Below are 27,679 nucleotides of genomic sequence, written 5' to 3' on the forward strand. Positions count from 1 at the left end.
AAAAAAAAAAAAAAAAAAAAAAAATCCATAGAGTAGGGCCGAGCCCGTGGCGCACTCGGGAGAGTGCAGCGCTAGGAGCGCAGTGACGCTCCCGCCACGGGGTCGGATCCTATATAGGGATGGCCGGTGCGCTCACTGGCTGAGCGAGGTGCGGCCGGTCTCAAAAAGGAAAAAAAAAAAAAAAAAAAAAAAATCCATAGAGTAATGGTGGTCGCCAGGGGCTGGGGGAGGGGCGGGGAGTTAGGGTTTCATGGAGACAGAGTTTCCGTTTGGGAAGATGAACACTTCTGGAGAGAGTGTGATGCTTGCACAGCAGTGTAAATGCACTTAATGGCACTGGACTACACCCTTCAAAATGGTTAACGTGGCAAATGTCATGTTCTGCGTGGTTTACCACATTACAAAAACTAGGGTGTCTGTGTGTGTGCCAGGGTTCTGGTGTTTGGTTTGGTGCACTGGTGCTGAATTGTCGTGATTGTCAAGGGCCCTCTACCCTTCGACGTCCTGATAGCTGGTGATCCCCAGAGATTGAGCGCCTGTCCCCTTTGCCCTCAGTGGGCTAGCTGTTTCCTCCTTGGCAAGGATCCCGCCAGGCTGCCGCACGCCCAGGGTAAACTCACCATCCCTGCAGCTTCTCAGCTCTGGTGAAGTGCCCTGAAGACACCTGTTTTATTCTGTACAAGAATTCACCAAATAATAAATCACACGCGTTACCCAGACCAGGATTGTAGGAGCCTTTCATTTTTTTTTTCTTACACACAGAAATTTTGGTCTATTCTTTAAATTAGGAAATTCAACTACAGACTTTGTTATTATGCATCTGTGGTCTTTCTCATTAAGATATTTTTTCATCTTTATAACAGGCAGATAAAAATGTAAAACATATTTATTAACTGAACACAGTTGACCAAGCCATTCCATGTAATATAATGCTTTGTAAAGAGGGGCTTCCCGATAAGACAGGTCCCTCGGCCTGAAGACTGTACAAAAACCAGAGCAAAAGATCCGAGTTCTGAACCCCACACCCCAGCACAAAGGCAGCCCAGGGACTAAACAATCGACGTGTACATTAGGCAACTTTATACAGCAGCGGTGAGTTTGGCTTAATGTATGTTGGCCATTTGTTCTATCAATGTGTCCACAACAGAGAGTGAAAAGCAGCCCATGAGTGTCGCATTCCACAGCTTATCTTCTTCAAGTTAAACATTCTGACTTTTATTTCTTATTTAAGAACACAAAGACCCTCAACAAATTGAGTTACCCTTTCTTTTGTTGTCGTTTAAACGAGGACATCAGGGAACAGTTACAAATGGGTAACATTCTCAATGTGCCCTTTAGAAAAAAAGGGATGGCTTTAAGTTATCTGTAGCTGGCATTTTAAAGTGGGATTTTCTTTTCTAACCCAAATTCTTTTGCCCGAGACTTGACTGCTCCTGCTCAGGGCTGCCGTGGCATCGGTGTTCCTGGTGGGGACGTTTGGCTTTGCGTGGGTGCCGCGGCAGGTGAGGCACTGGGTCAGTGCGGGGTGGGGACATGGTGGGGGTGTGGCGGGCTCCGCTCCTGAGCGACAGGCATGGATAGCAGCTGTGGTTGGACCTCAATCGCCTTCCTGCAAAGTGCCGCCCACTTCACTGGTGTCGCTGTGGGTGTCCACACTTGGAACCTGGGGACAGAGGGTAGGGTTGGCCTTCCCTTAGGAAGAGGTCCGGCCATCTTGGCTTCCTCAATAGGGCAGCAGAAGTCGGGACTCTCTCTATGTCCTCTGCCTTCTCTGCGTTTCCCTCCGAGGTTAGGCTCATTTGGGGAAATTGAGACTTGGCACAGTGGGTGCGCACACTGCCAGGAGAGGCTCCCAGGAGCTCTCGGGAGCCTCAGCCTCAGCTTGCCCGGCCATGGAGCAGCCCCACGTGCCGGGTGGGCCACGTCGGCCTGGGAGAGAGCCCGGCAGGACGAGAGCCAGCAGTGGCAGCAGACGCAGGTTCCTGCCTTCGTGCCAAGTTGTACTTGTCCTCTGGATCAGAGGCCTGACGTCAAAAGAGTGCATCGGCAGGACAGGTGGTGTGTCCCGGGCCGCGGCCGCCACTGAGGTGGTCCAGCGAGAACTTCTGGGCATTTGCCAAAGCAAAAAGTGGGAGCCCAGTCAGAGGTGCCGAGGACGGGCTCCGAACGGTGGCCGCGCTGCTGATGTCGTTCCCCCACACTCAGCTCCTCTCGGGTCTCTTTTGAACTTGTGGCCCTCTCCCCTCCCCACTGGAACCTGGCACCGGGGGCTGTATGTGCTCTACTGAGGCTGCTCCCAGAATTCCAGGTCCGCCCATCAGCTCAGATGGGTGGGGTGCGGGCAGGACCCGCACCTGGCACATAGTGCTTCATGTTCTTGAGGTTGGAGGTGTGGACAAAGGAAGCCACCAGCAAGAATTAAGAACTTGGAACTGGAGTTGAAACCAAAGGAACTGAAAGCAAAACTTCCCCTTCCACCTACTGGAGGGGATCATTCTCATCAATACTTTGGTATTTTCCTCTTAAATACAAATCTCATTGAAAAATCTGTCTCCTCTATAGGCAAGGGGTCTCAGAGTGCAAATGTCTCCATTGTAGTGACTCCAGGACTCGGGCTTCCCAGACCTTCTCCTTGGGAATCTCAGCAGGGCTGGCTGGAGGGGAGGAGTGGAGGGGTGGGGATCCTGAGGGCTGGGGATTAGGGACGCAAATATATTAACCAAAAAGGTATCCTTGCAGTCTAGTTCCCTGAAAATAACCCTGCTACATTCAATAATGAAATTTCAAAATGAAAACACCTGATAAGAGGAATGGAAATATCATGCCAATAAATAGTTCCTTATTCTTTAAATATGCATCTTGCCATATATATATGTATGTGTGTGTCTGGACACACACATACATATATATGCACACTTGCACACACATGCGTACTGCAGCTGTGTCTAGTTTGCTCTGGGGATGGGTGGCTTTGCAGTTGCAGGTATGTTTGCAGGTGGCTCCCTCGGGTGGCCTGTCTGGGCAGTGGCACCCTTCCCAGGCCTGCACAGTCTCGCCTTTTTTTTTTTTGCATGAATATATTGGTATGACTGCTCCTGCACAGGGGCAACAAAGCTCCCCATAAACCCAAGCCAGCCCCTGTCCCCCGCACAGCCCAAGTGTCAAACGTCGGGTGAGGTTGTAGCGTTCGTTAGAAAAGAAGCATTGGCAGGCAAAGGGTGGGGCACACAGCCCTGCTCCCTCTTCTGCTTGCTGCTTCTTCCCCTTTGAATGAAGAACCTCCTCCTGCTCTCCGTCCTTCTCCTGCTCTCCCTCCTCCGCCTTCTCCTCGGGTCCTGGATGAGAAGCCTGTGGCGGGTGCACCCTTATTGAATGGATTCGGGTCCTTGCAAATGCTGTGTAAGAAAAGTCTTTGGCCACCTGAGTTGCTTCGCTCTTTGGCAGGTGTGCGGGGTCCCATCTGCGCATGTGCGTGCGAGTGTGCGTGAGTGTGAGTGCGCGTGAGTGAGTGTGAGTGCGCGTGTGCCGAGAGAAGTTCTGCTTACAGGGACGTCTCCACGCTGTGGAGCGGGCTTCCGGGACTGGAAGAAAACGCTGAAGAGGTAGCTGACTTGGTGACATGCGTGGTCAGGTAGATGCCGCTGTCTATGGCGTTGTTGTTCTGATTGGGGGACGGGGGCAGGGGCGCTCGCAGGCGTTCCTCGTTCTCGTCCACGTCCGTGTCATCGATGAGCGGGATGTTGTGGGTGTAGTCATTGATCAGAAACTCGGGCGTGGCCATGAAGTTATGGATGGACGTCTTGGACTCCGGTTTCTCCAGGCCTTCGTAGAGCGAGCTACGGAATGCTTTCACCACCCGGATCTGGAGCGGGAGGTGGAGGGACAGGGGCCCGAGGTTGGGATTGGGGAGGGAAGAAAGGACAGGAAAGGAAAAGAAAGGACAGGAAAGGAGACAGTCAGTGGCCGGCTGGTGCTGGCAAGGTCCACCCACATCAATGGCCGGGGGTCCTCTGTTGGAGGGTTGCTATGGAAGGGGGCAGCTGTGGCTGGCTCTGGTAAGGGTTTTCGGGTCAGGGCCTCGGTCTTGTCAACTCTCTCCATGCAGGAGAAATGGCTGCCCAGGGCACATCTTGTGGAAGGCAGGAGTGCTTCACTAGCGTCTTGGCTGCCACCTCCCAGTTCCCTGCTGGAGGGTGGGGGTGGTGGATGGGACTGGCTTAGGCGGCCCCTGGGGTCTCTGCCCAATCTGAATTGCAATTTGGTAGAAAAGTGATCTGAAAGGGGGCGAATGCTGGAGAGTGGGCTGTCTACTTTGTCCTACTAGAAAGTCTGAGTACCTTCTGGTAGGAGAAAGTTCCTAGTCTGTGGGCATTACCGGCCTTTCTTGCGTGGGTCTCCTTCCGTGCTTCTCTAGGGACTTTGACCCCAGCCCCAGCTCCCGTGGCCAGCGCCATCAATCTCCGTGCCTCTAAGTCCAGTGGCTGCTTCTGCATTATCGTCCTATTCGACACCTCAGGGGCACTCAACACAGATGACCTCCCCTCTTTCTGGAAACTTCTCATGGCTTCTTGGACATTGCCCCTGCCTGTCCCTTTTCTACCTCACTGGCTGCTCCTGCCCAATCACCTCCACTGCTCCCTCCTTTGTCCCGGGGTGCTCCAGAGCTCTGGCCTGGCCCTGGCCCTCTTGCTCCCTGTCCACACCACGACATTGGGCCCATCTGGCTATTACCAGGCTCCATGGCCCAGGCCCCACCTCAGAGCTCCAGGCCCGAGGGCCTGCCCGTCCCCCACCTGGAGGCATCTGAGACCGAATATGGCCACATTGGTGATTTGCACCCACCAAGCCTGGCCCGGCTCAGATGCCCCTGTGTCCCACCTGTGTCCTTTGCCACACTGCAGCTAGATGGGTCTGACTAGGTCTTAGGGGGTGGGCCGTGCCACAAGAGGCCCTTTGCAAGCTAATGCTACCTGCTGTCCAGCCTCTCCCACCGTCTTCCAGTTGCCCATGCCCAGAATTTACCATATTCTCCCTCCACCCAGGCTTTTCTACGCGCTGTTCTCTGGCTGTCCCCACTTGCATCTCCAGACCTCAGATCAGCACAACTAGCCGCTAGGAGGAACTTCCCACCACGCCGCGGACTCCCCCTGACTGCGGTCCTCTGCTCCAGCTGACCTCCTGGCCCCTCCAAAGCCCCTGCACCTCCTGCAGGGCCCTGCATCACGAACAAGCTCTCCCTCCTCTGGCTTCTCTCTGCTCCCTCCCTCGCCCTCCAGCTTGGGCCCCTTCCTGCTTCTAGAAGCCAGGAGTGGATGGGTCGGCCTCTACTGGGCCTTACAGGAGCCAGCATCAGCACAGCCACCAGTGCCAGCTGGCCCTGTGCTGCGAATGCAAGGCTAGCCCAGCTGCACTCCCTCTAGGGGCAGTGGCAGGAACTGGCCCACCAGGCAGGACGGTGGGGTCTGCCCAGCACCGCTCAGCCTCTCTCTCTATGAGTAGGTGGACACAGTATGAGATCTGAAGTCATTTCTCGGTCTGAAGTTCTAGGATTTCATTTCCTTGCTTTAGATAAGGCGTTGGCAAACTATGGCTCAAGGGCTCACTCTGCCTGTTTTTGTAAATAAAGCTTTATTGGCACACGGCCATGCCATTCGTGTACGTATTGTCTACAGCTGCTTTCACACTATAAGGGCAGACTTGTGTCATTGCGACAGACACCTGGCCTGAAAAGCTAAAAATATTTACTCTCTGGTCCTTTATAGGAAAAGCTGGCCAACCTCTAGTTTAGACAATGAATCACCCTGTTTACAATGAATCCCTTTCAGCCCTCCAGAGTCTGGGCCCTGGGGCCGACTCAGGTAGGCCAAGCACAGTTCTCCTAAATCGGTTTAAATGAGGCAAACCTCATAGTTTTGCAAGCACACAAAAGTGAGCCAAGTAGTTTCATAAAACTGGAATTTTCTAGCTCCGTATCTGAAATCCAGTTAGGATTTTCTGTGGACTTGGTGCAGCCGCATCTGTCAGACTGCAGAGGGCCAGCTCTTCTCACGCAGGCCTTTTTCCCCGGGCTGGTTTCTGAAACAGGGGTAACACTGAAATTGAGAATCGCTTGACATTTTTAATGAAAAGAAACAATTCACTTTCGGTAGCTATGCTGACGTCACCTCGTTATTCAGGCCTTTTCTGGTGCGGGACTGCGGTGTGGAAGCCACCCAGGACGTCGCCTCCTCTAGATGCCGGCTGTACCCATCAAGTCACAGAATACAGGGACGGCTGCCCGCTGCTGCCCTTGACCCTGGCAATGTGTGGGTAGGTTTGCCAGCAATGCACCGTGCGACCTTGGCCACACCATCTCCTCGCCACGGGGACAGAGGGGGTTCGAAGCCCGGCTCGCATCATCGTGAGTCTTTCACAGCTGATAGCGAGTCAGCTTTTCTCCAGGTCCTATTTTCCCTGCATTCAAATCTCTGGCTATTAAAAAATGGCTTGGTATTGGTCTTATGGTGGGAAAGTGGGTCGGTGAAAACCAGCAAACATTGCTAAGAGAGGCCCGTGCTGGAGGGCTGAGCTCGTTCACGCCGGGCTCCCTTCCACCTGCCGGGAGCTCCGTGTGTTCCCAGCGCCGGCTCTCGGGGCCTCCCTCCTCCGCCTCCTGCACGCGTCTGCTCTTCTCCCAGCCCGGCGGCCCGTCCATCTCTACCACTCCCCAAGGGACCTCGCTGCCCTCAAGGCTGTCAACGCCATCTACAGACCATCAGAACTACCATCTGCGCCACGTCCACCTTTGTGTCTGCAGCTGGGGCCCACCTCTTCCTGGGTCGCCAGCCACCTCCTAGACACCTCCATCTAGCGTGTAATGGACCCCCTGAGGGTAAAGACCTTGTCTGCCTGGTCCCTTGATCCTCCCCTGGCGCCTGACACACAGTGAGCACTCAGTACCCAGCTCCTGACTGCGGGGCTGACACCCCTGCGGTCCCCTGCACCGTCCGTTCTCCAGATGGAGTTTCCAAGCTTGCTCTGGCTACTGAGTCAGACCCTGTGGCTCCTCCACCAGGCTCCAAACATTCTCGTGGCCGATGGAACTGGCCTGCGTCCTGACTGTGCGTGGGAATTCATCAGGCTGCCCGCCCTCAAAGCCCATTTCACCACAGGGCAACTTAAAAAGAAAGGAAAGAGGAGGACGCTCCAGGAAACGTGACTCCTAGAGTTATGGCCGAGGTGTCTGTCTGGGAGGACCCAGGAGGGCCGGGTAGCTTCCCATCCCACCTGAGTGAGGTGACGTGCCTCCACAGCCCGTGTCCCCCTCTCCTGGCGTCTTCTTTCACTGCCCCTGCACTCACTCAAGGGCGGGCCTCCTGCCATCTCCCTGTCCCTCATCCGGGTTGCTCATTTGTCCCATCTTAAAAGAGACCCTCTCTCGGTCCTGCAGTCCCCTCCAGCTGCTGCCACACGTCTCTGCTCTCATTGTGGTGACGCCCCAAGAGGCTGTTGCTACTTTATTTCCTCCCGGGCCCAGCAGTGCCTGGCATGGCAGGGTGTGCTGTGCTCCTTTGTGGCCACTTTGCTGGCCCATCTTCTCCTGCCCCTGCCCCCCGCCCAGGTGCTGTCACCAGGCTTGTAGCTTCCATCCCATCTGTCTCTAGCTCCACACTTGGATGTCTAACCCACGTCTCAACCTTCAGAGTCCCCAAATCCCCAGCCCCAGCCCCCGCCCACCCCACTGCTGCTTGCAGATGCCGCCCACAATCCGCCCCTGCACATCTCCGCCAGCGCGCCACCAGCTGGCCCAGGCTGGCTGTTGCAGAGACTCCGGCCTGCTCTCCCTGCTGCGGCCCTTGACACCTACAGTCTGTTCTCGGCCCTTGACACCTACAGTCTGTTCTCGGCATGGCGGCCCGCACAGTCCTTGCAAATGAAAGCCAGAGCGTGCCGTGACCTGCACCAAGGCAAACCCTCCAAGAGGAAAACCTGCAGACCTGCCGCGGACCTGTCCCGGCCTCTCTTCCCCTCCCGTCCTTTACTCTCTTCAGCTTCCAGCACATCTCTGCCTCAGGGCCTTTGTCCTAGCTGTTCCCTTGCTGCAGGGCTCCCCTCACCTTCTTCTCAGTGCACTGTCCCAGCACCCCTGCACCCACTTCCGCTTCTTTTCCTCCTTGGTTCTGCTCACCTTAAAACGTCCCACACATCCCACCATTCTCTCCTCTGCCTCCTGTCACTGGAACATAAGCCCCTGGGGGCAGGGGCTTGTCTGTCGGATTCGCTGGTGGCCCCATGTGGCCGGGTGCCTGCCTGTCTCCTGCGATGGATTTGCCCCTCCCATGGCTGTAACCAGCTAGCTGGTGCACTCCGCACCCACCTCCAGGGCTGTGACACCTGTCCTGTCCCCTTACCCCAGATCAACTCATGGCTGGCCTTTTTTATCCATGAGCTTGGCTCAACTATTCATCCCAAATAGCAGCCCTAATGCTCTGAGTCCTGCTTTCTCTCCTTCCGAGGCTGTGACCAGAATAGGCACTCAGCTGCCTTCTCTGGTCCTTATTTGCTGCCCAGAGGGAACACGCAGTGCTCTGTGCGCCTCAGACACAGGCAGGTGGGCGCCGCGGGCATGGCCAGGCCCCCGAGCCACCCCCAGGGCACGCGATGCTGCAGACCGGCAGGGCCTACCAGCAGGCATGCAGGAGCCGCGGGCGCAGCGGGCAGGGTGGGAGGCAGGGAGACCAGCACAGGCCTGGGGAAAGCCCGCCCATCCAAAAGAATGGAACAAAGGGAAAGAACAGAAGAGAAAAATGAAAGCGAAGGCTCCCGCAGCACGATGATTTCAGCAACAACAGAACTGAACCCCAACTGCCCCTGCCGCGGCTACGCTGCGGGCCCAGCAGCCCGAGGGGCTCCACGCTGTCGGCTCCAACCACTAGTCCAGAACCTCCCTCGCGAGGCAGGGACCTGCCAGCTCCCTGGCATCCGGGCTTTGGATTCAGAGGAAATTCTAAACGCAGCAGCCAGGGACAGCCAGGGGAACTGCTTGCCAGCAACTTGAGGGTTTCCAGGCCCCAACCCTCCCTGTAGGTATGGGGGTGACTCATGACTTGAAAGTGACCCAGGAAGATGTCATCAAGAGCCTGTGGCCACATGATACATCAATCCATTCAGGCAATGAGAAACCAAGCTCAGAAGGCCTGAAAATTGAGGGAAAGATGGCTTCGGCCTCACTTGTGTGTGGGGGGCAACAGCAGGGGAAGGGCCCTGTCCTCCAGGGGGACATTGTGTGCTTGACTTAGGAAAAAATCAAAGTGCAAGCTTGAGTTGGCCTTCTTTTCACCGAAGGATTGAACCAAAAGTCAGAAACTAGAGACACAGCTCTGTGTGGAGCTGGAACTGCTAAAGGCTGGTGAGTTCTGTGCCCAGGATCGTGCAAGCCCAGACTTGTGCTCCTGCCATCAGCAGCTGAGCGCCTGGTCTCACCTGGTCAGGCTAAAGAGGACTAAGAAGCTGCACCTGAGCCCTGGCCTCTCACCCCGGCCCAAGTGGCAGTACGCGAGGTGCCTGCTGCGGAAGAGGCTCGCAGCAGGGGTTCTGGGGGGCTGCCCTAGGCTGCCCTCTGGTGGACGCTTTAGGAATTGCCTGGAGGGTGGTTCTGCAATAGGGCAGGGAAGGGCCCTCACTGGAGGAGCTGATACTGTTTCTAGCGTGGAGGCCATGTGCACACTGTCAAATATCTGAGAAAAAATGCCAATACGCTATTCCCAGAAACCCAAATGGAGAAATTAGGCACAAAATCAATGAACTTCCTGAGAAAGGAGCAAACTGCGGAAAACAAGATGTTTTCACTTTGCCACGTTCCTTCCACCATGGGCTGTGAGCGAGTGACGGACATGTCTCCCTGTGCTCTGGAAGGTATGTCCAAGGAAAGCTGTGGGTGCTCACGCAGCCCCGTTTGGCCCTGTTGGACACAAGGTTTTCAGGTTGCAATAGCCAATTAAAATAAAGCAACTGTTGTGATTTGGTTCTGGCATGGTTAATCAGAATGATACAGCCCTGAGAGAGCTCCCGTGGGCATGTTGGACCAATTGCAACCTCTCTGTCCCCCCAACCTCTTTGCTGGGCTGGGTCAGGAGCCACCTCCTGACCTACTGCGACAGTAAACATTCGAGTATGGAGGCCCAGTGTGACTACAGGAAGGACAGGCCAGGCTTGGCTGCCAGTCGAAATGGGAGGGCCATCAGGGTGAACTGGTAGGGAGCAAATTTCAGATGTGCAGCTGTGGAGGGGCTGGGGTGTGTCTGTGTGTCCCCGTGGGTCTGCGTTTGCTTTTCCAGTGACCTCACACCCTCCTGTTCCCATCTGGAGGCAAGTGTGCAATGCCCTGGACTTGCTGCTCCTAGGTAAATCCGAGTGACTGGAATGCCCCATCTCCGGCCACAGTTTGGCGTGGGATGCTAGAAACGGTTGGGGACACCCAACTGGGACAGTGATGCTGAGCTTCCTGCAGCACGGGTGTTTGGGTGTGTGGCTGAGGTGGGAAAATTTAAGGTGGTTGTTAAAGAAGCCTCTTTCCAGAGCTGCCCAGCTGGGCCAGCCTGAAGACCATGTCCCAGGTCACATGAAATGAGGTGGCAGCTGTTGAGGAGAAGGCACTACACCCTGAGCTGGGAAGGTTGTGAATGAAATGGCCATGATGGGGGATGGCCACCAGGTTGGGCAGAGGAGGAGCAGTGCAGACCATCCTGGAGCAGTGCTGTCTGTGGGCAAAGAAGGGAGTGGGGACAGTGCTGGGATTCCTGAGTCCCAAAGCAGCAAAGGCGTGTGTGCGCATGCAGTGTGGGAGGCTAGAAAGTGTGGTCAACCCGGGCGAGTGGTGGTCTCTCCTCTCCCTCTGGCCCTTCCCCCTGGAGAGCCTGACAGCCTTAGTGGGAATGAGTCTAACAGGAGGCCCCTGAGTGCCCTGAAAGCTGCAGGCACGGTCCCCTGAAAGGCCCCTGACTCCCGGTAGGCTGAAAGGCAGACTGGCCTGGAGCAGGCGAAGAGGAGAAAGTTCCTCATGTATGAAACCGTGGCTTTTCCTTAGGAAACCTTGCGACTTAAGGAACCTTCAGGCCTTGCTGGGGCAGCCTGGGGCCACAGCACCGGGCACAATGCCGCTCTCATCTAGGGAAGCTCCTTTGTGGCCTGCCTTCTGAGCAGCTCCACCTGCTGGAAAGTTCCAAGGAGGGGGTGAGGGCTGGGGCTCGTCCCTGCTCTGCCAGGTCTGGCTGCCTATGGGGCCCTGGGCAGGTCCTGGCTCTTGTGGGCACCCGCCTTCCCTGATTGGCAAGATGAGGGCGCTGGGCTCTGTGATTCCTTGGGGTCCTTGAAGCTCGCAGTGGGGGTTGGGTTCTGAGTTCTATAGCCACCTGCTGCACGGTGACGATGGCAAGAAGCAGTTTTGGTTGGTGGCTTCTGGAAGCAGATCCCCTGACCAGCATCTTCCTCCACAGCGAAGTCCTTGCTGAGGTGCTGCTACTCAGCTCGGATGAGCCTTGCAGGCTGGTTGGGACACGGGAGCCCTGGGCCTCCACATCAGCACCTCCTCAGAAGGCTCTGCCACCCGCCCCTCGCCCGGCAGCGCACAGTGTGGAAGGGACAGCTCCCTCCTTCTGCCAGCTGTTACCTAGGTCCCCATGGGATGGCTCGTGAACAGCGGGAGGGGTGGCGTCTCTCCCACTGTACTTACCGGGCACTGCTGGGTGCTGGAGATGGGAGGGAGGGGGCCACAAAGACAGGAGAGCAGCAAGGAGGGGCCACCAAGGCCGGGCTGGCCCTGGAGTGGGACAAGGAGCTGGCTTGGGGTGGGGGTGGGGGACAAGGCCAGAGCTATGGAGAAGGCTTGAGGGGCGTGCAGAGTGAGACCATGTCCGCCGCGTCCCCCTCAACAGATGGCAGATGGCCAGACGGACAGACAGGAGGCACAGAGAAAGATGGCAAAGAAACACATGGAGGAAGTCGAGGGGAAGGAGAGGCCGGGGGCAGATCCTCACGGTCCTTGGGGGCCACCCACGCCTGCTTGGGCCCCTCCGTTCCCAGGAAGGAGGGTGCTGCTGCCCAGCTGGGCCCTGGCCAAGGCGCCTGGAGGCTACGCTCCCTTTCTGTCCTTAACAGACTTGCCAGAGCTTCCTGCTGGCCTGTCTGGGGCAAATGGCAACGGTGTAGGCCAATATTTGTGGCCAGGATGGGTAGCCCAGTGAGTGTGCAAGAAAACTGCAGATATGTGTGGCCCGTGGTTCGGAGAAGGGGGGTATGTGTGTGTGCACGTGTGTGCTGATCCCGAGTGGGGTGTGGGGCGGCCCTCACCCGTTCCTAAAAGGGCAGAGTAGCCCGAAATGACAGCCTAAGCAAGAGAAGGGTCGCCCCCCCACCGGGGACCTCTTAGCAGTTCCTAAAAAAAAGAAAAAAAAAAAGAAAAAGAAAAGAAATCAAGCAAGAGGAAACTCGAAGAGTCTGTGATGGGAAAAAGGCGTCATTAAGGCCCCATCTGCTGGGGAGTGGCGTGGTCACGGAGGGGAGGGCTGCGGGGCTCACTGGAAGGAAAGGAAAGGGGGACATCGAAGCATCCTGCCAAGGGCTCTGGGCTCATACTCGAAAGTTTACTGTTTGGTTTTTGAAATCTCTTGAGTTTGTTACAAAAAGCAGGTCGCCCTGCGGGGGTGGGGGCCTGCATGGTCCTCTGCGTTCTCTCCGGTTGGGGGAACCGTGCAGTGGCAGGCTCAGAGGTCTGGTGGCCTTCCTCTGTCTTTGTAAAAAGATGTGAGCAATTGTGGAGCTTTCTACCTCCGTAGGAAAGCCCCTGGGTTCTCTTTAAAATGTGACCAACATGGTGGAAACTTTTCACTGAAACGTATACAAGGGAATCGATTTTTCCCGGCTTCTCAGAGAAAGGAGGAGAGAGAATGTGGACCAGATCGGGTAAGACCTTCCAGTCCTGAGGCCTGTTGGGAAAGAGCAAAGGTGCTTCGGGAACAAATGCAGATGGAGCTGAGTGTGGGCCCGGCCTGTGAGCTCCAGCTCTTGGGGCACCTCTAACATCCGAGGGCTTGGGGCAAGGGCCTGCGGGGTGGGCACCACCTGCGTGGGAGTGACTGGCCACTGAGGCTGCCTGGGGACAGGTGGCAGCAGCATCCTTTGGAAACAACCAGAAACTGCGTTCTTCCGCTGCAAATGACGCCAGAAAGGCACTGGCCTCCCCTCCAGCCCCGGGAAGCAGCCCTGAGCCCGCGCACTTCCAAATCCACTGCACCACAGGGCACCGAGCAAGGCCCAGCCTGACACCAGACACCACCAGAAGCGGCCCAAGTTCATGAAGAACCATCGGCAAGTGCAGACAAGTTCAAGAAAAGAAAACCAATGGCAGAAGGAGCACGACACGCAAACCCAAAAACCAAACAAAGAGCGGAAGGTCCGGACGTGCCGTAGGTTGGTACATTTCATAAGAGAATATGGCTTTGGAGAGACACACCGTCTGGGCGGGAAGGACTGGACGGGGCGGTAAGAAAGAACGGCAAAGCTCGGTGAGCGCAAGTGCAAGACTGGAAAAAAGAGAAGGCAGAGCTGGGGAGGCCATTTATGAGAGTAAAGGGAACTCAAGACTCACTCCCAGCAGCACTGGCGGGATTGGCAGCAGAGAGAATTAGGTGAGTGGGGGTAGAAAGATTGGTTACGTCATGGAGCTGGCTGAGGACCGAAGACCGCCGGCGCACAGCACCCTGAAATGAACCGCTTCTCTTGAAGGTACTCACTACCTCCATCTGTGGGAGAGAAAACGAGATAAAGTTTGGCTTGCACTGTTGTCCCGGCTCCTGCGGGGCCGCACCGGGCACATATCGTGACAGCAAAGCCTCGTCTAGGTCAGCCGTGACCGAGGCTGGCCTCCGTGTCACCCACCGAGAGAGGGTTTGCTGAGCAAATGACGAGTGGTCACGAGGGAGGGAGGGGAGGGGGTTACACAGCAGGGGACACTGCAAACACTTCAGAAACGGTCATTTGCATCCACGATATGTGCGTGGTAAGCCACGCGTCAGCAAGTACCTGTGTCGGGCAATACTGTCTTATCCTACTTCACAGTGCTCAACCTTTTTTCCGCCCCAACACACCTGAGGGATGGGACACCACGCTCCCATTAGAAACCAAAGTCCCCATGGCTGCATTCCTCAATAGCTCGGGGACAGGGCCCTCCCCCGGGCCCGTGGGGAGTCACTGTCCTAAGCAGGGGGGATCTACTGCTTCTCCCTAGGTGCGCCTGCCCTGCTCCAGTGGAAGGGGTGGCTGTCACTCCACTTCCGCCACTCATCCAAGTAACTGGGTGGGGGCACGGAGGGGAGGCGGGCAGAGAGGCTGGAAGGATCGGCCCCGCTCTTTACGTCTCCTGGAGGTTGGAAGGCCTGTGGATGAACCTGCTGGGATCCCCTGACCCCGCATCTCTGAAATTCCTCACTCTGCTTTTGACTAGATGGAGACTTCTGTCTATCGTGCAGGAGCCTGGGGACAGATGATGCACAGGCAGTGGGGTCCCAAGGAACTGCGGCCCAGTGGCCACATTGAGTGTCCCCCCATCAGGAGACCATGTCTACACTCTGGGGGGTGCACACTTCTGGCTCCCTCTTTGCAAATGACCTCAGTCGGGGATGGGGGATCTTTGGCCTTAGAGGGTTGATCTGATTTCTGGAAAGTGCCATGTGGTTCACTGGATGATGTGAGCAGCGAAGCCAGCATGCATTTCTGGAGCCCGAAGCCCACTCGCTAGCTGCTCCCCACCCCAAGCCCTGTAGTGGCTACGTGGTGGCCGCCAGGCTCAGCCGGGTGTCTGGCGTGGGCCAGGGCTTCTTGGAGGAAGGCAGTGTGGGTGTTCAGACTCCCCCACGCCAGCCCAAATGAAGATGCGCGGAAAAGATTCACCATCCTTCCCCCCAAACTGCTCGGTCCCGTGTGCCCAGCACACCTGCTTATTCACAAGAAGGGGCCGGTGGGGACGCGGACTGAGCACACACGTGAGCAGGCACACGCCCAGCATGTCAGCGTCACAGTCTCTTGGGGCATCTCCCCTGTAGCTTTAGACGTTTCTAAGCGTGTGGAGACAGGTCTCTCTCAAGGGAGGACTCTTGCTGTGGCCAAGGTGATGAGGGTGAGAAAGACTTTCCTGCTTCCGGTTTGCATTGGCCTCACCTGGCTCCACCTGGTGTCCTGACGGGACAACCATATCAGTGACAATTCCTCCATCATCACCACCCCTCACCCAAGACCAAATGCTGGGCCAGGAATAAGGCCCAGTCGCTGGGGAAGTTTCTCACTGGCTTATAACGGAATGCAAAACAGGAAGGCCAAGTCATGAGCACTTAATAAAGCTACAGGTTCTGGGTTCGAAGGACGCTCTTTTATTCTGGAGTGACACCCTATCCGTGTGCTGCGTGGATACGTTAGCATGAAACGAGGGTGAGAGCAGGTAGCAGGTTACAAAATGCCTTCACTTAGCTACATAAAAAGCTGTGCTGGCCTCCGAAATCTGGGGAGATAGTTTGTGGCTCACGAAGTCCAGAAATCTGGGGCTGGCTGCCTGGAAAAGGTTTGTCTTGGCTTGGGGCATACACACAGCCTGAGGGCTTCTTCCAGGCTTTATTTCTGTTTTTCAAGAAGGTATTTTGAGTCACACAGAGCAGACACTCTTAAAAAGTTGAGATAAAATAACGATTGGTTCAGCATTCTTGAGAAGCATGGTGAATTCGACACGACAAAGTCAAGCTCAAAAGCCGCACGGGTCAGGATCCCATAGAGGAATCAAAGCGGCTTTTTGAGGGGAAAGGCCTGTGCTCTGGGCCAGGCATGGGAGACATGAGCCTGGCTGGTCCTCGCTGTCACTGTGTGACACGGAGCAAGTCCCTTCCCTCTGGGCTCCATTTCCTCGTGCATAAAGCAGGGACCTGACCTGTCAGTGTCTACATAGGCACCAACAGGTGGAATGACCCCAAACTCCAAGACCCGAAATGATGGGACCCACTTCTACTAGCCAAGCTGCAGTGGCAGGTCCAAGAGCCCATGGGCACACGGAAGACCCAAGACACACTGACACCTCAGATCAGGGTGGGGCTGCTGTCTTAGGTTGCATTGATGGAACTGAAATGAGTTGCTGAGGAGCAAGGTCCTGCTGTGCCCTCCCCCCAAGGCTCGGGCCAACTCTGGGCTCTGCAGCAGAACAGGGGACAACAGACCAGAGCCAGAACAGGGGCGGGGCAGGGGCACGGCCTCACAGGCACAGTCTTGTAGAAGGCACAGTTGGGTGGCCAGGAGAGCCTTGGGAGGCGTGTTTTGACTTTAGCACATGAATGTTTATTGCGGGGAACAAGAAGACATGGCCTGTGCTATGCCCCAACCTGTCCCGGGCGCCCCCACTTGGGACGAAAGACTTAAGCCGTCTGGCTCTCTCTGTGATCCGGCCAGGCCAGGGCTGAGCTAACGCTGCTCAGAGTCCCGACCTAAGACAGACTTCCCTGGCCACACTGGGTCAGGTTCTTCTGGCACCAGCCCAGTTTCCTGGTTCTCAGCTGGAGAAGCCGCTGGAAACCCTGGGGAGCTCCTTAAACATGGAGTTCTTTGGTGCCACTTCACCCATCCTGCAGGATCCTGGTCTGTGGGGCTGGGCCTGAGACTCTGCAGTTCTGGAAAGTCCCCCAGGGCATTCTGATATGCCTAGACTCTAGTGCTCTGGGCTGGGAGCACTGATGGCCCATGGTGGCAGAACTGAGTGATGTTTGAGGAGGCTTTCCAAGGCTGGTGGCCTTTGAGTGGGCTTTTGCAGCATGAGGAGGGGGCCCCAAGGGGACACAGGGGAGGTAGCAGGTTACAAAATGCCTTCACTTAGAGCAGCAAGCGTGGAGGTGCAGCGGCCTGGGCGAGCAGAGCACACACTTGGAAAGGCAGCCAGGGGTATAGGGCTTTGGGCAGTGGTGAGGTCACGCCAAGAGGCAGAGGCTTGAAGGCCATGGTCAGGAGCCTGGACTTCATCCTTAGGACAGTGGAGAGAGGCTGCACAGGCCCTGGTGCAGAGGGCGGCCTAGGAGGGCCAGCCGAGCAGAGGCAAGCAGAGCAGATGGGAGGCCGGGCCCCACGAGGCCACTGGGAGGACACGCCAGACCCAGGGCACTGAAGACAGCCCCTGGTGGTGCGGGACAGACAGTCTGGAGGCAGACACTGCAGAGGGGTGTGGCCTCAGGTCCTGCTCCAGAAAGCTGCCTGGACAGACTCCCGGGGGGCCTGGCTGGGCGGTCCTGCCTCAGCTGCTGCTGGTGGCTTACACGGTGCATGGTGGTGTCCTTTACTCTGGAAGGACCGCAGGGAGGAGAAGCAATTGGACCTATGTCAGGGCCAGTGGGACTGGGGGCCCTGAATCAGAGCATCACCCGAGAGAAGGGGGACTGGGCCTTCCTGGAGGAGGAGGTGGCGCGTGAGGGGTGCTGGGGAGGGGGGCCGTGGGGAATGTGCCGGTACGAGACCGGCACCCATGGGGCCGGGCAGGCAGGGCTGAGGAGAAGCCGAACGAAGGGCTGCAGGGTGGGAGGGCCCTTGACAGGCCAGGCAGGAGGAACCAGGGACCCCCCAGCCCCAGGAGCCAGAAGGTGGCCTTGGCAAGGACCGTTTCTGGGGGTGGTGGCAGAGGCTAGGCCACAGCAGGATCTCAAGAGAGTACATGGGAAGGATGTGGCGAGACAGCGAGTATGGAACATTCTGGCAGGAAGGTTGCTGAGGAAGGGATGGGACAGAGAGCAGGCAGCTCCTGTGAAGCCGTCTGACTTTATAGACGACTGTAGCGGACAGCCTTGGCCAGCCCTGGTGTCAGACATTCGGATGAACGGAAAGAAGCAGCTCAGTGGCCAGAGTCCACTTCCCAAATTAACTCTTTCCATGGTATTTACAGTATAATCCCATGAACACCGAGCTCACCAAAACCTACTTGAAATGGGCATCTCTTCCCAAGAATGTCACCTGCTCATGACCTGGGGCCATTCCCACCAAGTAAGGCGAGCCCAGCAGTTATGCGGACGGCGCTGGTCCGTGCCTGCTGGGGGGGACCTGGGCTCTGAGGGAGGTGTCAGGGGCAGGAGATCTCAGTGCCACAGCCACTGGCAGGCATGCCCGGAGATGACAAGGGGAGACTAGTGACTGCTTTGGGGATTTTGGTAGCAAGGCCGCAGTGTCTCCCTGTTGGCCCCGGGTGCAGGGCACCCGCTGTCTCCCCAAGGGACCGTGCGGCGGCGGTGGCGGCGGCTTACCTGCGTCTGGATGCGATTGAGGCCCCGGAACCAGAGGACCTGGCCCCGGCGGAGCTCGCGCTCGGCGTGGTCGATCTCCTCCTCCCCCTCGGCCAGCTCCTCGTCGGCCATGTCGTCCTTCCCAGGCCCGTGCCCTGCTTCCTTCAGGCACTTGAGCTGGCTGGTGGGGATGGTGGCGATGACCTGTGGGGAGTCATAGCCAAGGGACAGCAAGCGGAAGTGGCCATGAGAGCAGGACCGGGGTCAGGAAGGGACCCCCGCTCCCCAGCTGCCCTCCAACGCAGACTGAGGCTGGTGCATTGTTTCCTCTTTGCTGTGGGCAGACTTGGGGACGGGCACCTTTTCCTGGACCCCAAGGCTACGTGCACTGGCTCCCCTGCCTGGTGCCACGTTCTGCTCTCCAGCCAGAGACGCCAGCCTCCTTCGTCTGAAGGGTGCTGGTTTCCATGTCTCAACAAGGGGGGTGAAGCGAGAGCAGCCGCTGAGGTGGCCGGGGGCTCCTGGGGGCTGAGCAGCACTTCCAGGAGTGGGCAGTGGTGGGGCCGGGGGCTCCCGGGCACGGGGCCCGTGCCTCCTCCATGGAGCCCCATCTAGTCAAAGGTCAGGGAGAGCCAGAACAGTAAAGACAGGGGTGGCCCCTGCCCCAGCTCCTGGGAGGGGACCTCTGAGCCCCTGGAACATTCTGCCTGAGGGGAGTGTTGTTTATGGGCGGCTATGCTAACAGTGTGATTCATGGAGTGCGGGGCTTGGGCCGTGAAGTATCAGCTCGACCTCCAGAGGGGCTGGAGGCTGAGGCTGGCCACGTGGACACTGCCTGTCCATGTGACCGGCCCCCAGGAAAGCCCTAGGGGAGGCAATATGTTCCCCAGGGAAAGTGGAAGCTCCCGCCTGGTCTCTCCTAGAGAAGGGCCTTACCCTGGGGGCTGGGACAGGAGGGAGAGGCGACAAGGGGGAAGGGAGGGCTAGGGCGGCAGTCTAGAAGGACGCAGGGGAAGCCGCGGAAAGGGATGAAGGAAAGGCATCTGGAATTCCAGAACAAGACAGGATGATCTGGGTGGATCTGGGTGGAGGAAAACGGATTGACACGTCTCAGCCTGCCCAGATTGTCCTGTCAGTCTTGTGTCTGAGCGAGTCTTTGGTGAATGTGGCCAGGAGGGGCTGGAGGACTTGCTCCCAGAGCTTCCCTTCTATTGCATTTTTTCCACACAAACGTGTTTTGTTTTTGTAGATGAAAAAAGTTAAAAAAACTAAAAGGACCCCTCAGTGCGGGCAAGGCCGGCCGTGGTTAGAGCCTATGCCGCGGGAGGTGAGTGGACTCCACGCGGCAGCCCGGTCCAAGTGCGACTGGGAGAGTTCTGATAATGACATGAGTACTGGGTGGGCTGTCCCCGAGGACACTGATGCTGGGGCCCAGCAAGAGAGTTGGCATGTGCGGCAGGAGTAGCTGCCCCTGTGGCCGGCTCAGGGGGACACCAGCGGCTCAAGAAACAAAACCCAGATTGCTATGGACTGAATTGTGTCTCCCCCCAAGTTCGTATGTTGAAGCCCTAACCCGCAGCGTGGCTGTATCTGCAGTAAGGAAGTAATCGAGGTGAAATGGGGTCATCATGGTGGGGCCCTGGTCCCACTGAATTAGCACCCTCCGAAAGGACACTGCAGAGCACACAGCGAGAAGACGCCATCGACAAGCTGGGAAGGGGCCCTCACCAGAAACCGACCCCACCGCCACCCTGATCCTGGACTTCCAGCCCCCAGAACTGTGGGGAAGTATGTGTGCTTTTTAAGCCACCCAGTCCGTGTGTTTTGTTATGGCAGCCTGAGCTGATCCTAGACTCACCTTCCTCTGCCAATGTTCTAGAACTGCAGAGAAATGCTTTCAGAGGCCTCTTGTGTGCGTGTGGTCTGGGCTGGCTCTGTGTGTGCCTGTGTTCTGACCAGCTCCAGCCACCAGGCTGTTTCTTTCTGACCTAATGATCGGGTCCTGTAAACTTCCCCCTGCACCAGAGGTCTTGATACATTGTTCTGGCACTTTCCCTCAGGTCAAAAATATTTCCTATCTTCTCTTGAGTCTTGCCCCACAGATTCTTTAGCAGGGTGCTGTTTAATTTCACATATGTGGGGATTTCTGAAGCCACCCAGTTTTAAGGGGCCATTTTTTGCTCCTATCATGAAAAGAGGAGCAGCGGGTTTTCCTGGGCCCCGTGACATCCCAGCTATGGTGCAGGCTCTGAGGCTCTGGGAAGGGAGTTGGGGCAGCAGGGGTCCCGGGCTTGCCGTGATTCCCTGGCATCTTGCTCATCACCTGTGCCGTCTGCAGGGCTGACCAGACACTTACCTGTCCCCAGACCAGCTCCCCAACACCAACAAACAGGCACCAGAGCCACTGTTCCGTGGACAGCGGGGAGCAGCTGAAGGGCTTTCCGCCGAACTGAACGATGACGATCTGCAGAAGATGGTGGGAGAGGGGTGGGTGCCACAGCAGTCCCCAGCGCCGCCCCTCATCCTGCAGCCCTCGGGCCTGCCCTGCCTTCCAGCCCATCCCAGTCAGAGTCGGGGGGCTGCTGGATCCCCCGGGCAGGTGGGATGCTCCCGGGGAGAGGGCCCGGCCGTCCTTTCTCTGGGCTTCTTCCCTTCACTTCTCCCTCAGCAAGTGCAAGGCCGAGGGTACCATCACAGATGGCGGGCAGCCTCGCTTGGCTGGCACCACCTCCCCAGGGGTGGTTCAGCTGCATTGACCATGTTTCCAGCTGCTGCAAACTTAAAGCTTTAACACTCGCACTGCATGCATGTGCCAGACACGCCTTGTTCTGCATGGCCCATAACATGCCCCCATAACATGCCCGAGTCACCTGCCTCAGCCTCCTGTCTCTCTCGTCACCTCCTACCTCCTCCTTGGGAGGACACCTCTTCCCAGAAACAAGCTTTCCAAATGCACACCAACCAATCAGACTCCGCACCCCGACCACCTCCTCTAGTGGGCTCTTACACTCCAGGCCACTATCCCCCTGCTATAGTCACCCGGGGCCAGGTTCCAGGCAATCAGGGACAGCCCCCACGCCCTAGCCAATTCTAAGCCTGCCTACCCTGCCTTGCCCATTCCTTCCTGAGGAAAGCACCATGAAGGCTCCAGCCCACAGCGCCCCGTCTCCGTCTGCCTGCTGGGCGTGCTCCCTCCTCTTGGATCTGTGAGGAATAAACTGTCTTTCAATGGCAGTCATCTCCTGATCTAGTGGCCTTACTATCCCTCAAATTTTCTACTGAGACACTGTTTTTAATTTAATTTAATTTATTTATTTTGGTGGTTGGTTGGTGTGGGGATCAGAACTCTTGACCTTGCTGTTATAACACTGTGCTCTAACCACCTTAGCTAACCAGCCAGCTCTGTCACACTGTATTTTAGAGTACGCAGCCTGTTCTGGAGAGCTGAGCCAACTAGCCTGTCCACGGCACTGAGGGCATCTCCAAAAGAACCTTCTAGAGTTACGGTGCTCTCACACCTAGGAACTAACTGCTAGAAATGGGAATGGCAGATCCAGCGGGAGCCGGGGAGGACTGATGGTGGCTTACAGAAGCCCTCTGGAAGCCAGCAGCTAACCCAGGGCAAGCCCGGACATGTCAGGAACATAAACAGGCCTGCTCTGAGATGCACAGAGGGCACGGTGACCAGGGCTACCTGGGACCCGCCCGCCTACCTGAATGCCGAAGGTGCCCAGCACGATGGTGCAGAAGATGGGGTTGCCGAAGATGCCGTCGAAGACATTGCGCTCACCGTGGATCTTGCGGGCATTGATCTCGTTGAAGAGCTGCATCATGACGAACGTGTTGAAGATGATGGTATAGTGCTCCGAGGGCGGCGAGTGCAGGGGCGCGTTCCTGCCACTGTCGATGTCGAAGAAGAGCTCCCCTGCAAGCCCAGGGCGCGTGTGAGGGGGCGGGGCCCTGAGTGGGACACAGCCCCCTGGCTGGACTCGCCAGATCAGTGCTGGCCGACATTCCCCACAGTGTCTCAGTGGGAGACCAGGGCCACACCACTCAGGAGTGAGATAGCAGTGCGTAGCTCCTGACATGAGTCTCTTATCCCACAGGGTGACAAATTCGAACTCGTAGCCAAGGCCCAAGGCAGCCAGACCAGGGCTCAACCAGAATCCTGAGACCCCACCAGACTGAGAACTGGACCTGGGGGTGCAGGCACCGGAACTCTGAGGGCAGGAAGGAAGGAGTTAAGAAGAGATGTCCTTATTTTTCTCAGACCTTGGTGCATCTCTTGGCATGTGCGCCTTGGATTGAGCTGGGGTGGGTTGGGGAGGATCAGATGGCTGCTGGGTGCACGGAGGGCCTAGCCCCTCCTCTGCCCGGCTCCTAGGACTGGGAAGCCAGCCGGCCTAGGCCCTCAGCAGGCGATCGAAGGCTTCAGCTCCCAAGAAATCAGAGAAAGGTTCTCCCAGAGGACCCCCAGCTACTGACACTGCGAGTCCTGCCCCTCAGCAAATGCTGTCCCTGCACACCAAGTTTCCAATTTGCTCCCCAGCTCACGCTGGAACGTAGCCTGAAAGCCGAGTCTCACTAGGCACTGCAGGACAGTGATGGGTGACTCGGGCCACCCGACACAGCTTCCAGCCCTTTCTAAGAGCCTCACGTGGATATGGAACCACACGGTCGAGGATCACCAGGCACCTGGAGAGCACCCCCGGCATAGGGGAGACAGGCCACCAACTGAACAACCCACAAACCAAGCCCTGGCTGTGAGTGAAGGAATTGTGGTAAATGGAGCCTGTGCAGGACGCAGAAGCACCGTCCAGGAAAGCTGTCACCAGTGCTGGCAGAGGCGAGAGGCTTCCAATAAGGAGCCATGGCCCTGCAGGATTCAGTTCTGCAGGAGTGTACCCTCCATGTCGGTCCATACGGCCAGTGGCCAGTGGCCTGGGGCTCTGCATTTTTCTTGCAGAGTGTCCTCATCCCAGCAGTCTGGGCTCCGCCCCTGCCGCACACCCTCTTCCTGCATCCCGATCCCCTGGCCACCCCAGGCCTGACTGCAGGTCCCCCCCGCCTCCGCTCCCCTTTCTCTGCTGCCCTTCGTCCTCCCACAACTTCAAGCCGAGCACCCTGGTCATCGTCCCCTGGAGTAACAGCTATGGCTAAGTGGGTGACTGGTCTGGGACCTACTCTATTCCCAAGGCTCCCATGGCCGCTCTGGGTGGGGGCAGAGGATGAGCCACTTTGCCTACTCTACAGAGCAGTGGCCAAGACGCTGGGACACTGGGGCTGTTTCACAGCTACTCAGGGGCCTGGGAGGAGAGGCAGGGCCTTGGAAGGAGTTAGGGGCTCCCGGTGTCAGTGGCCATCCTCCTTCACCACATCAGTCCCTGTGACCCCGGGTGGGGCACATGTAGTGGGGGCCTGGCAGGGAGGTGAGGGCCGAGGGTGTGGGGCAGGCTGGGCCAGGGGGGCACGCCTCGCCCATCCGTTCCTTCTCGTTCAGCATTCGGCCAGCAACTGCTGGGTCCCACCCTATGCTGGGCTCAGGGGTAGGGACAGACGTGTGCCAGACAGGGTCTGGACCCCAGGGGACAGCAACAGCGCCCAAAGGCCTCCTGTGTGCTGGGGCCAACCTACCGACAAAGAGCAGGGTGAAGATGACGGTGAGCTGGTAGACGGCGTGGCCCAGGATGTTCTTCATCATGGTGCGGGAGATGAGGGGCTTGTCCCGGCCGTATGGCTTCCGCAGCAGCAGCGACTCTGTGGGCGGCTCGGTCGCCAGGGCCAGAGAGGCAAACGTATCCATGATCAGGTTCACCCACAACATCTGCACGGCTTTGAGAGGAGAGTCCTGCAGAAGGGAGGCAGTCACCTTCCACGGGCCGGAGGAAATTCCGGGGGGGTCAGTGTCACCAGAAGTTCATTCCCATAACGACGTGACATCTCCATCCCTAGGCTGTCTCTAGGCTAGCGGGGCTTTTTCACTGGGCTCTCAGATGTCCACCTCCCTTCTTCCCCCACCTGGTGACACTGGTCTGGAAGGTGTGGTTGAAGTCCTTAGCGGGAGGGGAGGACCCCCGTCAGTCACCCCAGACTGCAAACAGCCTGGCAGTGAGGGCCGCCATTTGGGACAGCCCGGGGCCAGGAGGGGGCAGCAACTCTGAGCTGGACCTTCCTTCTCACCTCTCAGCTGTTGCTTAAAAATCTGCCTCACAGAAGCCAGACACACAAGTGACAACTGCACAGGGAGCAAGGGGCGAGTGGCGGGCAGGGGCTGGGGGAAGACGGAGCAGACAGTGACGGCTAATGGGGACAGGGTGTCTTTCTGGGGTGATAAGAATGTTCTAGAAGTAGATAGAAGTGATAGTTGCACAGCAGCGTGAATGTACTGAAAGTCACTGAATTGTACACCTAAAAAGGTTATTATGAAGTCTATCGTAAGTGAATTTTAGCTCGATTAAAAAAGAATCTTTTAAAGGACCGAGTTGATCAGCACGGAATTCAACTACTTGTCCACCATGAACTCGACCCTCTCTAAGGGCGGATGAATAAATTCTGGACAGTCACCAGCGGGAAGAAGGGGACTATTGAGGAAAGGGAGAAGCCCCCGCCCAGGGCAAAGGCCAGAGTCCCCGTGTTGACCCAGACACCCCGCTCCTGGGTCTAGACTTAGGAGAACGGAAGACGCGCATCCCCGCAGAAGCCGGCGCGGGGACGTTCCCGGCAGCACCATCCGCAATATCCCAAAGAGGAGGCGACGGGAGGTGCGCCAGCTGATGGCGGATAAACAAACTGGGCACATTCTTGCAATGGGACACTCATCAGCCACGGAAAGGAATGACATGCGGACCCACGTTACAATGTGAACAGACCTTGAAAACATTGTGCTGAGACACAGGACACAAAAGGCCACACATTGTGTGATCCTGTTGACATGAAGTGCCCAGAAGAGGCAGATTCATATAGATGGAAAGCAGCTTGGTGGGTGCCGGGGTGTGGGAGACGGATGGAGGGTGACTGCTAACGGGTCTGGGGTTTCCTTTGGGACTGATGAAAACGTCTGGAATCAGACAGAGGTGATGGTCGTGCGACATTGTGAATGTGCTAAAAAACATGTACTGAACCGTGTACACTAAAATGGTGAATTTTTTGGTATGTGAACTTGATCTCAATTAAAAAATTCTGCAGCAGAGGAAAAACACTCACTCTCCAAGTGTGGCCCTCAGGCCCGAGAGCCTCGGCCCGAGCCACTGCCCTGGGAAGCCAGCTGCCTCCTGCAGGTCCCATGCATTGTGGGGGGCAGAGCCCAGTTGTCCTCAACAGGGCTCAGTAGCCCCTGGTGCCCACCTGAGTAATGCAGGCGCCTGTGAAGGCCACAATCACGGCCACCACATTGACCGTCAGCTGGAACTGCAGAAACTTGGAGATGCTGTCATACACGTTGCGGCCCCACATGACCGCCTTGACGATGCTGGTGAAATTGTCATCGGTCAGGATGATGTCGGAGGCTTCCTTGGCCACGTCGGTCCCTGCGATGCCCTGGGGGGTGACACAGACACAGACACACACACACACACAGACACACACACGCACACACACACACACACACACAGTGTCCATGGGACCCCTTCCTTAGCTCCCCCAGTCCACTCTTTCCTTCCAAATAACCACCCCCCACCCCTAGCTGAGAACAGCACTTGTTTATATCCAATACGTCTCATGCTACAAACAGCAAGTTGTCACATGTCACCGTGAGGAGGACTTTGGTCATAAATACTGAGGGTGCTGATGATGTGGCCATCAACATGGCTTTACACACAAGGCCCAGTGGCTGCCACATGGCCACCAATCAGCCTTCCATCCATGTTTGGTGCCCTAGAGAAGCCTGCTATCTAAGGGGCCTGGGAGTCTTGGGTGAGGACGCCTCAGCAGGGTGAGGAGCCTGTCCCCCTGCCACACGGCAGGTGTCTGCAGGACGGGCCCCGTCCTCGCCGCTCCAGTCCCCTGGTGCAAGCACAGCTGCAGTCGTGCAAGGCTGCTCAGCCCTCTCGCCTGGCCTAGGCCCAGCCCCGTGAGAGCCACCAGCCCCATGAAGCTCAGTTTGGCTCTCCCAGCACCTGGGGCTTCAGCTCGGTCTCGTCTCTGGGTTCCGGGCTCTGTGGAGGACCGGACTGAATGCGGGCTGGGTGAAGGGTGCTCCTTTTTGGCAGGCAGGGTGAGAGAGGGACAGGCCAGGTCTCTGCCCTCAGTGGCTGAGCCCAGCTCCCCTGGGCTCAGGGCCAGCCATGTGGGCATCGCCTGCCAGGCCACCCTGCTCAGTGGGGTCAGGGTTTTACAGGAAGCACTAGCTCCAATGAGTGACTGGAAAGAAGCACAGAGGAAAAGCCTGTCTGGGGACTCTGCTAATCACATTTGGGGACAGGAGTCCACTTAGAGTGGACTGGGAGTGGGTGATGACAGGCAGGTGCCATCCCTGACGAGCCCCCACCCCTGGCTCCCCTTTCCGGGTCCCACTGTCACCTCAGGTGTCATCACGCCAAATACCTTTAAACACATCACACATGTATCCCTTGGCTGGCAGAGCCCACACAGGCCCAGGTGGCCAGGATGTGAAAGCAAGAACCTTCTGGTGCCCTCCAACCCCACCCCCAACGCTCGCTCCCACTTTCTGGCGTGAAGCTAACGTCCGTGAGACACAAGGCCTCGTGTGCTGCGCTGCGCTGAGCTGGCACCGGGCAGCTTACCATGGCGAAGCCCACGTCCGCCTTCTTGAGGGCCGGCCCGTCGTTCGTGCCATCCCCAGTCACGGCCACCACCTGCCGCTGTTCGCCGGTGGTGCTGTCGATAATCCCTGGAACGTAGAGTGGGGCAGGGCAGGGCTGGTGCCATCTGTCACCACAGCCTTGTGTGGCCTGACCCAGGGAACTGTGGAGGGTGGGCTGGCTCTGAAAACCCTTTGGGATTGTACCCGTGCCTAGTGCCCCCATCCTCTGTGCTCCCCATAACCTGCAGGATCAAGTGCCCAAGCCATGGTCGGACTGGCCCGTCCCCGTCTCCCTCCTCCTGTCCCGGCGGCTCGTCCCCCGGTGAGACTTGCTCACTTGTTCAGCGGGTAGGAGATGACACAGGGTGCTGTGGTTTGGCAGAAGGGAGGGGCCCAGCACTTGTGACTTGGAGAAATGTCTCCTGCTCCTGGGCCTTAGTTTCCCCATCTGTTACGATGGGGGCCCAGCGTCTACAGGCCCTGTTTGCTTGGGCATTTCCCTCTCGTCCTGTTCACGCAGAGGAGCAAGGTTTGTGCTGAAAGCGGAGGGCTGAGCTCTGGCCCAGTAGCCCTCGGAGGGGGTCTTCATTACTGTCCCTGTTCCCGATGAGGAAACTGAGGCTCAGGGAGGGCCAGTGACTTGGTCGGA

General features: G+C 57.4%; 1 protein-coding gene across 6 annotated transcripts in view; it reads right to left on the reverse strand.

The window, feature by feature from the left end:
* Positions 1-720: 720 nt before the first annotated feature.
* Positions 721-27,679, reverse strand: part of ATP2B3 (ATPase, Ca++ transporting, plasma membrane 3) — a 48,934-nt gene continuing 21,975 nt past the window's right edge. For 2 of the 6 annotated variants that reach the window (XM_008577047.1, XM_008577050.1), the window contains 8 exons: positions 27,011-27,117; positions 25,614-25,805; positions 23,904-24,117; positions 21,983-22,194; positions 20,626-20,733; positions 18,291-18,473; positions 13,625-13,778; positions 3,737-3,862 (listed from right to left, as the gene is read on the reverse strand). In XM_008577047.1, coding sequence (XP_008575269.1) covers positions 3,837-3,862; positions 13,625-13,778; positions 18,291-18,473; positions 20,626-20,733; positions 21,983-22,194; positions 23,904-24,117; positions 25,614-25,805; positions 27,011-27,117 — 1,196 coding nt within the window. In that variant the 3' untranslated portion in view covers positions 3,737-3,836. Of the gene's footprint in view, positions 3,863-13,624; positions 13,779-18,290; positions 18,474-20,625; positions 20,734-21,982; positions 22,195-23,903; positions 24,118-25,613; positions 25,806-27,010; positions 27,118-27,679 lie in introns of all 6 variants that reach the window. The other 4 variants (XM_008577046.1, XM_008577049.1, XM_008577048.1 and 1 more) reach the window with 3 other exon arrangements.

This window comes from Galeopterus variegatus, unplaced genomic scaffold, assembly GCF_000696425.1.
Source record: "Galeopterus variegatus unplaced genomic scaffold, G_variegatus-3.0.2 Scaffold1442, whole genome shotgun sequence".
In the NCBI taxonomy this organism is placed as follows: domain Eukaryota; kingdom Metazoa; phylum Chordata; class Mammalia; order Dermoptera; family Cynocephalidae; genus Galeopterus; species Galeopterus variegatus.